This window comes from Sorghum bicolor, chromosome 3 (genome assembly GCF_000003195.3).
Source record: "Sorghum bicolor cultivar BTx623 chromosome 3, Sorghum_bicolor_NCBIv3, whole genome shotgun sequence".
NCBI lineage: Eukaryota > Viridiplantae > Streptophyta > Magnoliopsida > Poales > Poaceae > Sorghum > Sorghum bicolor.
In genome coordinates this window covers 57,416,471-57,430,602 of record NC_012872.2, presented here as the reverse complement: position 1 = coordinate 57,430,602, position 14,132 = coordinate 57,416,471, and the positions used below count along the sequence as shown (strand labels likewise).

Here is a 14,132-nt window from a genome sequence, read left to right as displayed (position 1 = left end):
TTCTACAGTGAACTAAACAGGCCCATCCTTTTTATAAGAAAAAAAAATTAACCATGGAGTCTCTATACACACAATATATATAATGTAAATAATGTAGGAATTCCGATAATGTAATAATCCGTTTCCAAAGTAGCGCATCGTGGGGATACAGCCCAGCCCACCGTGGCGATACAGCTCGGCCCATACAACGGCCCCGTCCACCTGACCCGTGACAGCTAGGTTTTTGCAGAGGGTTTAGCGCCGTCGACGATTCCTGCCTCACTGCCTCTTCCCTCCCCTCCGCTCTGCTTCTCCTCTCCTCGCGGCGTGCATCCATGGCGGCCTCCTCCGCCTCCCTCCTCGCCCGCCGCCTCATCCTGTCCCGCCGCTTCCTGTCATCCCGACTCAGCTCCTTCTCCACCACCACGACGCCCAGTTCCTCGACCCCTTCGTTCAACGGATCCGATGCGGAGTCCGACCCTGAGCACGAGCACTACCAGCCCCGCGCGGACCAGGATCGTCAGCAGACGTCGAACCGCCCGCGCCCGCCCGACACCACCCGCCCTCTCGAGAACGGCCTCGATCCTGGCATCTACAAGGTTGGACTGGAGCTCTTGATTCTCCCCCTTCCATTTTGGGTTTAATTTGGTGCCAACTGATGATTTCCCGCTTTTGGCGGGGTTGTGAAGGCGATACTGGTGGGGAAGGTCGGGCAGGAGCCGATGCAGAAGCGGCTGCGGAATGGGAGGACCGTCGTCCTCTTCTCGCTCGGCACCGGCGGCATCCGCAACAACCGCCGCCCGCTGGATCGCGAGGAGCCGCACCAGTACGCCGACAGGTGCTCCGTGCAGTGGCACCGCGTCTGCGTCTACCCAGAGCGCCTCGGCACCCTCGCGCTCAAAAACGTTAAGACTGGGTGAGCCCTTGTCTGCTTGTAGTCGTGCTGTTGGAATTTACCTTGAAAAGAAATGTAATTTTCAGCCGAATGGCTGGGAGTTAGCAAGAGGGCCAGCTTTGGTTACTCCCATTTGGTTGATATATACCGAGTATTGGATTTGTCTGCATGGTTAATGTGCTATGCTTTGAAACTTGATGCAAAAGGGGAGGATAATACTAGTCCTTTAGCCTCCATTCCGAACTGTAACTGACGTTATTTGATTTTGTCCCATGAGTTAAGCACTACTTTTCTAGATCGGGAAAAAATGAGTGTAGGTTTCTCTTTGTAGATATAGATAATTGCATATATAGCCATTTTTAGTTCACTTTGTAGGTTTCTTTTGACATGATTTAGTGGATACTTTCATGTTTTGGGTGGATTTCATTTTGGTTTCGTCAAGTGCAGCATTGTTCAGTTTTATTATAGTTTTATAAGATTCACAGTTCCTTTATCAGAGTTTGATTAATTGGGTTGATTGATTTTCTAACCTTAAGAAATGCTGATACATTCAAATATGCATTGATTGCAACATTTCAGCACTGTCCTCTATTTGGAAGGAAATCTTGAGACCAAAGTGTTCTGTGATCCAATTACTGGGCTGGTTAGACGCATAAGAGAAATAGCTGTGCGATCAACTGGTATGCTTCTTGCACTATCAATTTAATTTATAGCGTATATTGCCTTTTGTAGGCCATGATTGAAGTTTCAACTTATCTATTGCTCATGGCTCTGTTTTAACTAGTTCCCTTTCTTGTCCTTACTACCATTTCCTTATTGAATAGAAGGGGAACAGTTTAGAATCTTCAATTGATGAATATCATCAAGGAATATAGTAAAATGAAAATGGGGAACTATTACACCCACAACTTACTACTTTTAGAAATTCATCTGCATCTAGATTCATGCCAGTAGCAAATACAGTATAAGCATTAGCATAGATGCTCAATCACGTTCCAGCAATAATATAGCAATTTTACCTTTTGGGTATCTCTTCTCGTGTCCTACCAATGTTTAAACAATGAACAGTTGGTGAATATTGTACTGTTTGGAATTGTGATTTTAATTGTTGATGACTTGATGTGATATGCCTCCATCTCTCTCAAATATGCTGGTATAAAGATTGTAGACAAGGAATCTGTTGCTAATAATACCCCAGATGTAAAATCTTTTGGAGATGTTCTCCTCTTTCACTTTATTAGTAGTTTATAAGGCACTCCTGAAGACCGCCACAAAAACATAGATATCTTGGAATTTGGGTCCTGATATTTTCATTAATTCTTTCATGTGATAAAACAATAAATGTTTCATTAATTATTAATCTAAATCAACTGAATCTCTGAAAAGCATAGTAGAACCATTTCCAAATCGATGTGAACTAATACTATGAGACCACACGATGTTTCATATCTGAGTTAAACATTATCCTTCATTTTTAAAATATTCATGGCAGTAAATGCTTGCGTAGGTGCTTTCACAGCGTTCAGCACCTAGGTTACTTGATTCTCTTTTCATAGGTTATTTGGTTCTCTTTTCATATCTTTTTTTCCCATCATGCAAAGTAATGTTAGGTCTCATGTGGACAGATTATGTTGAGATTTTGCACTGGTGTTTGTGCCTACCAGATTATGACATTGTCATGTAACAGGTCGTCTCTTGTTTCTGGGCAATGACACCAATGCTCCAAAGTTGGGTGAAGTCAAGGGCGTCGGCTACTTCTGATATTCAGTTATGTTCAACTGAGCATATGCCGGCTTGCTGAGTTAACTGGGATGGAGGTATTATCACAAGATTCACAATGGTGTTACTTGTTCTATATTGCTGAAATCTGAGTGGACCAACACATCCTGGTGGTGATTCGAGTCTTTTGCTGTATTGAATTTTATCAGATTCTTGCTTTCTCAAGCTCTCAACACCATTGTAGATGCCTTGTAATCGTTGAGCAGCAACCTATAGGATGTGTAGCCAGTAACCTAATTTAACACAAGACATGCTCTGCAGAGTGGTTTCTTTGTACCTTTTCATTCTTAGTTTTTTTTTCAAAGAAATGTTTCGTCTTCTCTAGGGACGAAGAGGTAATAAAATTTCAATCCCATGACATTTGTGCATCTCAGTGGTGTTGTGCCAGGAATACTCGACAAGTGCATTGGAATGGTCTCAAAGAGGCATATAATAATATGCGAAAAGTACTGTACATGGTAAGGGGTTTTTATACTAGGAGACTTTCGGCTATGTAACTGGTTTTTGCCATTTACCCTCCCCTGCAAGGTCCTGTATCGGTTCTAGAAATATTCTGAGGTGTTTGTCACCAATCCGTTGTTCGATAAAATAGTATGTCTATTTTTAGATGTTGGAGAAGAGGTATTACAGTGGTTTTCTGATTCACAAGAAAATATAAGTGCTTCAGGGTTGCTGAAGATAGCTGTGCTGTTTCCGATCAGACAACAAAGACTCCGACCCATCTCCGTCGTCTCGGCCCAAGAGAGTCCGCCGGCCCAATGTGCGTCTTTGGTCCAGAGTGGAAGGCATAGCTCCTGTATAAATGCTAGTACTTGAGAGGCGTTGTATAAATGCTAGCACTTGAGAGGCGTTTGGCAGACAATTTGTACAACTAAACTGAAACTCTGCTAAGACTGTCTCCAACAAGGAACACAAAAGTCTACCAAATACCTAAAATGCCTGGTGTACAGTGAAAAGCGCCCTCCAACAAAGAATACATGTGAGCACCCATTTTGCGTCGGAGGTGAGAGGGAAACCAAAACTGCATCGCTCTCTCCTCGACCCAAATTTGCACCATCGACGATGGTGGGCCTGCGATTGGGAGCTGCCGGTGCGACCATGGCAGACCCGCGACGGGGAGCTCTGTGCGGAGGCAGCTCAGAAACGCACCTGGAAGCTCCGCTAGGGAAGCAGACTGCGCTTTGATGTCGCCGATCCACCCCACCGAGGTTGGCCTAGTTCTCACCGGTCGGCGAGGGGGCGCAGCCATGGCATCTCCAGTCCCCGCAGGTGGCCTAGCCGCCGCCATAAGTGACGAAGGGGACGAGCGTGGATCCGCGAGGGGTGGTGGAGGGGGAGGCCGCCGTGGATCTGCTCCAGGGGCGAAGCTTGGCAGGGGCGGCAACCAGCTTTTGCTGTCCGCGATAGGAAGGGAAGAGGAGGCGGCGAGGGTGGCTACAGAGTCCGGGCTTGACGCTCGCGAGAGGAGGAAGGGAGATGCGTCTGCTTTGTTGCGTCTGTTGTTGGAGAGAGGAGGTTATGGGTCTCGTACCCTTTCGCTGTGCCAACCCAAATTGATGAATGCATCCTCTAGTTTGGGTTCACACTGTTGGAGACAGTCTAAGCATTCAGAGTTCCATCCCCAACCCTCCTCGCTCGTGTTCTATTCTTCTTCCTCTCTCATGCTAACTCACGAAGTATAAGGCTTAGTTCGTGAAATTTTTTAGGTTCAGTTAAATTCGTCTCGCAAATTACAAGCAAACTATACAATTAGTTATTTTTATCTATGTTTAATGTTTTATTTATGCGTCTAAAGATTTGATGTGATAGAGGATTTTAGAAATTTTAGGAACTAAACAAGGCCTAACACATAAATTACATGTGAAAAACATCACAGAACTTCCAAACAGTGCCCTTACCCGCATGGAGGCACCAACCCATGGTTGGCGTCACTGCGCGACAAACACTGTCCTGGTACTTGCGGCCTTGCCTATCCTTTTCTCAGCAAGCAGCTTGGACGCATTTGGGACCTCCAGACACGGGTAGGCGAAATTCAACCTACGCGTGGCTTTGGAATGCCAAGGGAATCTCCGTTACAGGTTCAGACTTGAAGTACTACAGGATTTCAGCTCGCTGAGGACGGGCGTGACAGTAAGGCCTTGTCCAAATTTTTGGTTTTTGACTATTGTAGCATTTTCATTTAACTAGGTTCAAAAGATTCATCTCACAAATTACAGGTAAACTGTACAATTAGTTTTTATTTTTATCTATATTTAATGCTCCATGTATGCGACCAAAGATTCGATGTGACGGAGAATCTTGGAAATTTTTGCGAACTTAAACAAGGCCTTAAATATTTTGTGAGATGGGCTCTTAAACCTGTCAACCTACAGTACTCCTGATCAGAACGGGACAAGAAGTCAGTACACTAGGGGGCACCATGTGCCGAATTGGCTTTCAGAGAGCGACACATGCTTGCATAATTACGTCTGTACCAGGATTAAGGAGTGTGTCCCCCAATAAAGATACAGTTGGTTCAAACTCTCGAATCCTAGTCAGCACCGGGCCACCGAACTGATTGAATTTCGTCACTCAATGTTCGCCGGAATATACCTACTCCATTCTTGCAAAACATGACTGTGCCGGACAGCCAGTCTAACCAAAAGCCCCAAATAAATTCACTCTTGCTCTGCTTTCAAAAAAAAAAAAACACTCAAGCTCGACACACTGGTACAAACACCACAGTATAGATCATGACGGACAACGGTGCATTCTTGTTTATCCTACGTGGATTACCTTGTAGGTCCTACAACCACAATTGGCTCAACTCGGACTCATTAGATAGCGCTATGGGAACCGCTGCGGGAGCAGTTTTATACTCCCTCCGTCCTCAAATACTGCTATTTGTAGCAGAGATTTCAGACAGATTAGTGTGGCAAACAAAAGACCATTCTACCCTCAATTAATTTAGGTTCCACCATTTAATCATGTACGTTAAACCATGGTTCTCTGGTTCCAACGAGCTGCATTTAATGCCAATTAAACAGACTCAAACAATTGCCATGCACCAAAGTACTACTCACTAGAAGAAATTAAATGGGCTGGTGGACCATGAAAGTTCCGAGGAGAAATTAAATGGGCTGGTGGACCGAATATGCTAGTAAAAATAGCAGTATATGTGGACAAAAATTTCTTCTAGAAATAGCAGTATTCAAGCACGGAGGGAGTATGTAGCTATCTAGCTTTGGCTCGTTTAGCTCGCGAGCTAGAGATATAAAACTTAAGAATAGTAATAATATGAAAATAACACATCAATAAGCTTTAAATCAAACAAATAATTAATATATGCTAACATATATATAAATACAACAATATACTATAGTATGATACCATATATCCATGATCCATACTTTGTACTGTATATAATGCATTTGTAATCAATTATTGATTATACATATATCCAATAAAAATAAAGTGATGGAGTTATAATAACTCAGGACCTAGGCCAACCATAAAGTTTCAAGACATGAATAATACAAAACTAATATAAGTGTAAGGCCAACAACTTTGGCTTATTAGGCTCACAAGCTAGCTCGTTAACTACACGAGCTAAAATGCTGATTCAACCCGTATAAAAATATAAGCGAGCCAAGCCACTAATGAGCCGAGTCGAGCGAGTTACCAAGCTACAGGCTTTAGTCCGACCCTGCGGAACGAGTGAGAATTTGTACACGCAGTGATGAGAAAGAGGGAGAGGAAATTAAAGAGCGAAGAAAAAAAGTGGCGTAATAACAAATAAGTCCATGTGTTAAGTGGATCCATAAAACAACTTCTTAGACCCGTTTGGTAGGTCTTCTCCATCGGCTTCAGGAGCCGTTTAGACGTGTTTTCTACCAAACAGAATACAATGAAACAGTTTCAGGCAAGGAGCCCCTTAAAACATACGGAGACAAGATAGATGAGTGGTGGAGCAAAAAATAGTGGCTTCACCTTGCCTACGTGGAACCAAGCGAGGATCAAACTCAGGATTACCCATGTCGAGACTCATCGGGACTGGGGAGGACACGCTGGGGGCTGAGGAGGGCGTGCCGAGGTCAGAGATGCACATAGAGTTGAATTCGAACAGAGGTAGAAGGCGTGGAGAGAAAAAAGAGAAAGATATTATGGTCTTTTTATCTCATTTGTCTACCACAAGGAGCCGTTTTGCTAAAGGATTATCAAAACGGTTACAGCTCTACCGAAAGAACTATCTGTGGAGGTAAAGCCTCTAAAAACGACTTCATTAATGATGTGAAGCTCTCTTAAACAAGGTCTAAGAAGTTGTTTCACCAAACAATTTTATAATCTGTGAAGGTGAAGTCAAATAAAAAGCTAAAGATAAGCTACTTTTGCTAGACTCTCGGTACAGAAGAATTTCGGTTGCGATGAGTATGTTCAGTGAACGGGAACGAGCTTTGCATTTACCACTAGTCCACTGTAACGTCAGAACCTCCATAGTAAACAATTCACCCTGTCAAGAAGGCGTGCCAAACCATCATGCCCGACACGCCCTCGGCCCTCCTCTCCAACGTACTGTAGTACGTACTGTACTACCGTAGTTATATACTAGTACTAATCGTTTGTCAAATGGATTAGTACGGCTCCCAGCCTGCCAGAATCTGCAGCTTGTCTTCCATTTTTCCACATGAAAACACAACACACCTCTGCTATACGTGGCCGGGAACAAGACAAAGCCGAGAAGCTTTCGCGCTTCTCTTCTCTCTTCTCCCCTGTCTGCTGCTGTGCTGTGCTCAGTTTGGTGGGTTCTGCTCACCAGTCTCGCTCGCAGTATACAAAGCTTGGCTCCATCCTCCTGCACTCGGAGACCACGGACTGGCAATACCACACTCTCGCCCACAGCTAGCAACCATGAGGACCATCATGGCGAGGAGCCCCCACGAGTCCTCCTTCTCCTTCTCCCGGAGGAACTTCAAGTGGCCGGTTCTTGTCAAGAGCAGCAGCCATGGCGGCACGGCCGGCGGCGAGGAGGGCGGCTCCGGCAGCAAGGGCTCAGAGGCCGACGACGAGGACGAGTCGGCCATGGCGTTCTCCTCCAGCTGCGCGTCCTTCCACTCGGAGGACTTCGTGTCCCCGCCGCCCAAGGCGGCGCCACCTCCAGCTCCACCGAAGCAGCGCGGCAAGAAGTGCCGCACGGCGGTCTCCCGGCTGCGCACGGCGCTCGCCGCGGCCATCGCCGGCCGGCACCGGCAGGTCGGGCTCGGCGCGCGGCTCACGGGCACGCTCTACGGCCACCGCCGCGGCCACGTCCACCTCGCGTTCCAGGTGGACCCGCGCGCGTGCCCCGCGCTGCTGCTCGAGCTCGCCGCGCCCACGGCGTCGCTGGTGCGCGAGATGGCCTCGGGCCTCGTCCGCATCGCGCTCGAGTGCGACCGCGCCAAGGGCGCCGCCTGCGCCGCGGCCGCGACCAATGGCGGCGGCGGCGGCGGCAGGAAGCTGGTCGAGGAGAAGGCGTGGCGCGCGTACTGCAACGGCAAGGGCTGCGGGTACGCGGTGCGGCGCGAGTGCGGCGCCGCGGACTGGCGCGTGCTGCGCGCGCTGGAGCCCGTGTCTATGGGCGCGGGCGTCATACCGGCGGCGTGCGGCGGCGGCGGCGAGGGCGACGTCATGTACATGCGCGCTCGCTTCGAGCGCGTCGTGGGCTCCCGCGACTCGGAGGCATTCTACATGATGAACCCGGACAGCAGCACCGGCGGCAATGGCGGCCCGGAGCTTAGCGTCTACCTCCTTAGAGTTTGATCGCGCATTTACCTTAAGCTGCTGTGACAGCCACCGCGATCTTGCATGCTTTAAGCTGCTGTCTCTCCTTCTAGTACGTGTGTTTTCCTCGTGCTTATTGTTATTGGTACTGTGGTTGTGAAAAATGCGTGTCAGTTTAGACTTTAGACCACTGCACAATGAAACTTGTTGGAAAACATTTTCTTGTTTGGGCGTTTCTGGGAGGTGTGGCTGGATTTCCCATATATTGTGAATTCGTCATGTTGGTCAATCATCTCTCCTCTGCAGTAAGCCTTTTTTTAGTTACGAAAAGTTTTTACATTTTGACACTATAGCATTTTTTTGTATTTAATAATTATTGTTTAACTATACAATTAGTTTTTTTTTCATATATATTTAGTGCTCTATTTGACGTAAGATTCGAGAAATCTTGATTTTTTTTAATTTGAAGGTAAACTAAACAAGGCGGCAAGGCCTAAGGTCAGAGAGTAAGGTCAAAGAGTACAGGTGACGGTGTTGCAAGATTATAATGCAGTAAAGAGTATGTCTTCCACTAAATCAATTTCGCTAATCAGCATTTGTTACTTCAGTGGAACTTGCAATAATCTAAAGAATGAAACAAACTCCTAAAGGAACTTGCAATAGGGTCTATAAATTGGACCAAATCAAGCCATCTCTAGAAATGCTCATACTTTAGAGATGACTCTATGTTCCTAAAAATCAATTTTAGAGATGACTCATTAAAAATAGGACCTATACAGAGAAATTTAAACTTTTTAAACAACATTGGACGGAGAAACTACCAAAACCAAAATTACAAACCTTGAAGAGTTATACAACTTTGTAGTAGACAACTTTTCAAATAACCTCAGATGTAGAGATGAGCAAAACCCAGAGCCGTAGATCTCAAAGACTTATACAACTTTGTTATTGGCATTTTTTTATTTGAAATCATCTATCTTAGAAAAACCATGTTTGAATTCCTCCCATTTGGAATTCAAAATTTTCAAACAGCCTCGCATGGAGAAACGATCGATACCAAAGTTGTATAACACAAAGAGTTGTACTTATAGTTGACTAGTTGTCAACCTTTTCAAATGAAATCATCTATCCAAGAAAAATTACATTTGACTTTCTCACATTTGAGATTCAAAATTTTCAAACAACCTAAGATGTTGAAACAATCAAAACCAAATTGTCTATCTTGAAAAGTTATATAACTTTGTAGTTGATAACTTTTTCATTTAAACTTGTTTAGGGTCTAAATACTCATTTCAAAATCACATAAAAATAAAATGAGAAGAAAGAATAGATGAAATGGACACAAGTGACTCATGGGTGGAGTGGTTTGGCAAGATACGATGTGAGGCCTAAGGCCATATGCTAGATCTCCTGCTGCCATGAAGCACTTGTTTTTCGCGTCAAAAATCATGTGACTTGTGACGGTGTGCGCATGTGACTGCCTATGGGTCTTGGGATTTTAATTGCTAACTTTGCTTAGAAAATTTTGTAATCCCAACAATTTCTAGCCCCAATTTCTTAGGGGAAATCCCAATAATTTTGAATTTATGAAACTATGCTTGCAAACAATTTCTTAGGGCAATCCCATTCAGTTAGGATATCTTAGCTATGTTTCTCTTAAACAACATCGAACACTTAAAATGTCCAAACTCCAAAGAAACTTTACCACTACTATCAAATGATGGAGCTCTAGAACAACATCATAGCCATGTCCATGACATCATCATGAATAGATCACAGATTCTCCTACGTATTAAAGCTTCCAGTGTAAGTGGTGCCTAAACATTGTCTAGAAATTTCATCCAGCAAGGAAAATGGATTATAGTGTAAGTGCTACCTAGCATTCTCTAAAAATTTTATCTAGCAAGGAAAATAGATTAGGAAAGTAAGAGCAAAAAATAGAAACACAAAACAGAGAAGCAGAGAAAAAAGGCTCTTAATTTCTCATCTTGTATTTTTGCCAAGAGATGCAATTGTAACATCCCAAAAATTCACATTCAAAAATCACTCGCATTAAAAAATTATTTTCAAAATATATTTCAAAAACTATAAAATAATTTGAGCTCTATAGTATCTCCATCTAATTTTTTTTCCATCCATTCTAATTATCCATCTTTAAATATAACCTGCACCGCATGGCATGAGCATCATATGTCCGCTACTTATCCCTCTTGCTCGCTCGCTCTGCCCGATACCCGGCAACGGCGCGTGCGCCGACCCCACCACCATCAGCACCGCAACGCACTCACGCCCGGCCCCCTCGCCGAGCGCACTCGCTCGTGCGCGCACCGCGGCATGCGGGCCCCACCTCTTGCCTTTTTCCGCGCCTCTTTTGATGTACAAAAAGATAGCAAGTCGCAACGTACAACTAGGCACCATTTATATTTTTTTGCGCACAAATAATAGCAAGTACCAGCAAGCTTACATGCGAGAAAACATAGCAGTGCACCTATACGAATATATATCTCATGCATGCATGCAGGACATGCCACCGACCATTTGCATGCACCTGCATGCAAGGACACGGTGATTAGGCACCGTCCATTTGCATGCAACGTGCATGCAAATGGGACATCGTACTTCACATGAAATTAGGCGCCGACCATGCGCTACAGTAGCATTTTTAATGGCACGTAGCTGAGCGCTTTGGCCTATAAAAAGCCAGCCTCGGGTCCTCACTCTCACCACCCGAGAAGCACATTCACTCACTCGCTCACTCACTCTCACTTCGCGTATACCGTATACGGCCATACGCACAAGCCGAGCTCGACTGTCGTCGCAAGACGAGGTGAGCAGCTCATGAGTATCTCCTTGCTCTTCTCTGTCTTTCTGTAGTATTTTTCTGTATTATTTCTTGTATTTGTCTGCACCGATTCACTGCCAAGAACTCCACGAATAGAACCATGACATACAGAAGAGCTCTAATGACCCCTGCTAATTTCTCTCTAACCATGCATGCGTGGGCCATAAGCATTAACTCTAAATAGTACATGCATGCACCATGCACTACCAGCCAAGCAAATGCCCACGTGAAGCATCCATTCCTTAATCACCGTTAGCCTTTTTCGCATGATTAAATTCTGGCCATTTCACAAATGCCACATGCTAACTCTGATTTCAATAATTCTTTTTTCTAAATTCATCTAAAATCATGATCTACCTCTCATATTAATTTCATGATTTTTGGAGCTTATTTGAATTTATATGATTATTTATCTGTGCCTGTTGTCTGTGTCGTTCGTCGCGTATTTTAGTTGACGGAGTGAACGAGCCGGAAAACGAGAACGTTGGAGACGAGTACCGCGAGTTTGACGCCGAAGACCCGGACTGTCAGCAGGAGTTTGCCGAGGACGCCGACGGAGGCAAGTCCAACCGATCCCCTTTGATGCATATTGATCCTATTTTTAAACACAACCCGTAGAAGCCGTTTTAAATATTGCATGTACGATATATGTACGAAGTATTTTCGTTGCTTAGTTAAAACCTGTTGAATAGCCATCCTTGAATTGATATTACCCGGTAATTATCTTGTTCGAACCTAGGAACAAATAATATGCTATGGCAGAAATATTATTATTTAGTATGCTTAGGATTTGTTACTCATCCTGGATACTCATCGCTATATTTTCCCAAATATAATGATTTTAAAAGTAAAAGGTGTGAGTGGTGAAAATAAATTGTGGGTATTGTGAAAGGGTTAATGAACAAGTTATAGATGTGATTACTATAGAGATGGGGCGGATGGGATCTCTTTTGAGGATGCCATGGTGTTATGGCTTATACCTTGCGGGGTTAAGCGTGAAGATATCCGCCTTGTCTCGATTAAGGACTGAGTTGATGATTCATCTTGCCTAACTCATTTATCGTACAACCACTCGCCTTGCATGGGAAAGGCTTAGTCTAAATCCCTCTAGTTAGTATGGCAATCACCTGGAGGCAGGTGTGCAACGGGACACTAAGTGATGTATGTGAAATTGTGGAAATATATGAAAAGAGCTTGTGAATTATTGTAGTATCATGAGATGTGGCCTTAGTGTTCCCGTGGTGAGCGCCATTACTTAGCTATGGAGGGTAATGACTTTGATGGATCTGTGCTTGCACGACGGTGTAAGTTATGGTATCCTACTTGTGGGAAAAGTGTACAACCTCTGCAGAGTGTAAATCTATCTGGATAGCCGTGTCCGCGGTCTCGGACGGGTTATGGTTTGGTTTCAACAACTAGATGGGATGGTATGAGTGAAAACATGAGAGTGAGTGTGATTTTGGAAATAAATGGTTGACTGCCATTGTGTTGTGGGAACAAGGGTTCAACAACACTTAAAATTGTGATCAAACCTCCATTTTCAGAAATACTATCATATGTGGAAAAAGAGGTCTTTTACAACAGTATTTGTGAAATGAAACCTTGCATGTGTAAAAAAATAGCGTTATGCAAATAAAACTAAGCCCCATCCTTGATTTATCCATATGCATATATACTGTTATCCCCTTCCGTAGGGTAAGGTTGGATTTGCTGAGTACTTTGTACTCACCCTTGCTTTATTAAACAGAGGAAGATTCAGACTTCGATCCCGAAGTGGCGTTCGAGTAAGGTCGTGTCTGCACCCAACTAAGCCTGTGGCATTGGGACTCGTCAGATGTTCGATGGCGATATCGTTTGTTTCTGGGTCCTTTGGACCTATGTGGTATTTTGGTGTCTTATTATTATAGCGTGCCTTCCTTGTCCACGCTTTCTAAGACTACTGCGCTGAAACTTATCTGATATAATAAATGTGTTACTAGCCTCCTGGGACTAGTATTGTATCACATTTGAGTTCCTGGTTTACCAGGGGCGCTTCAGCAATAGTATGTGTTTTTCTTCATTGTGCTTTATTTTATCTATGAAACAAACATGAGAGGTCATTAGCAGGTACTTGCCTCAATCTCTAATAGTCAACCATTGGATGTCCTATTTTACAATGACATAATGGCTGCTTTGACTAGTAGCCTTATATTTTCAATGGATCTACTCTTTCTTCACTTATTATTTTAGTTATTATTTCTTTGTTATCGTTTAGGTCATTTGAATGAAGGGAGTTACAATTTCACCTCCCGAGTCACCACAAAAGGAGGAACCCCTTCGACAAATTCATGATGTAGAAGATTAGGCACAAGACTTGGACAACATTGTGGTTTATGAGGTACCAAATGAAGATGATGATTAAACCTAAACCATTGAGAGACAAGCAAGTGAGGTTGCAGCTCTTGGGAGAAGTACACAGGAAAGTTAGGTTGCGGCTGTTGAAAGAAGTGAACATCAAAGAACTACTATTGCATTAAGAAGGAAACAAGAAAAAGGAAGAAAAGAGGCCTAGAAGAGTGCAAAGATAGAAGACATGATGACGAGATACTTGGAAATGAGAACCAAACAAGTAGAAGAAGAATATGCACATCTAGCTAGAGAAAAGGAGGCTGCTGACGGTAATGATTTCTCTATCAAATGGTGCGTATTAGTTCTGAACACAATGTAAGTGACCAAGCAAGAAAAGGCAAAACCACATGCAGTCTTCTTTTTTCTTAAAAAAATTATATGCAGTCTTCATCCAGAGCAAAGAAAATGGATGCAGAACCAACCCTGCTTGTCTTAGAAATGAGATCTTCTAGCATGTAAAATCTCAGCCTATTTGTTTGTTTCAATCTTCTATATATTTGTTGATGTTGATCT

The 14,132-nt window shown here is 43.9% G+C and overlaps 2 protein-coding genes across 2 annotated transcripts; both read left to right on the top strand.

The window, feature by feature from the left end:
- On the top strand, positions 232–3,021 carry LOC8054942 (single-stranded DNA-binding protein, mitochondrial). The gene is made up of 4 exons (XM_002458177.2): positions 232–578; positions 669–895; positions 1,454–1,554; positions 2,562–3,021. The coding sequence occupies exons 1-4, from the start codon at positions 315–317 to the stop codon at positions 2,633–2,635; spliced, it is 666 nt and encodes a 221-aa protein (XP_002458222.1). The 5' UTR covers positions 232–314; the 3' UTR covers positions 2,636–3,021.
- On the top strand, positions 7,043–8,678 carry LOC8054941 (protein MIZU-KUSSEI 1). The gene has a single exon (XM_002458176.2). The coding sequence runs from the start codon at positions 7,541–7,543 to the stop codon at positions 8,426–8,428; it is 888 nt and encodes a 295-aa protein (XP_002458221.1). The 5' UTR covers positions 7,043–7,540; the 3' UTR covers positions 8,429–8,678.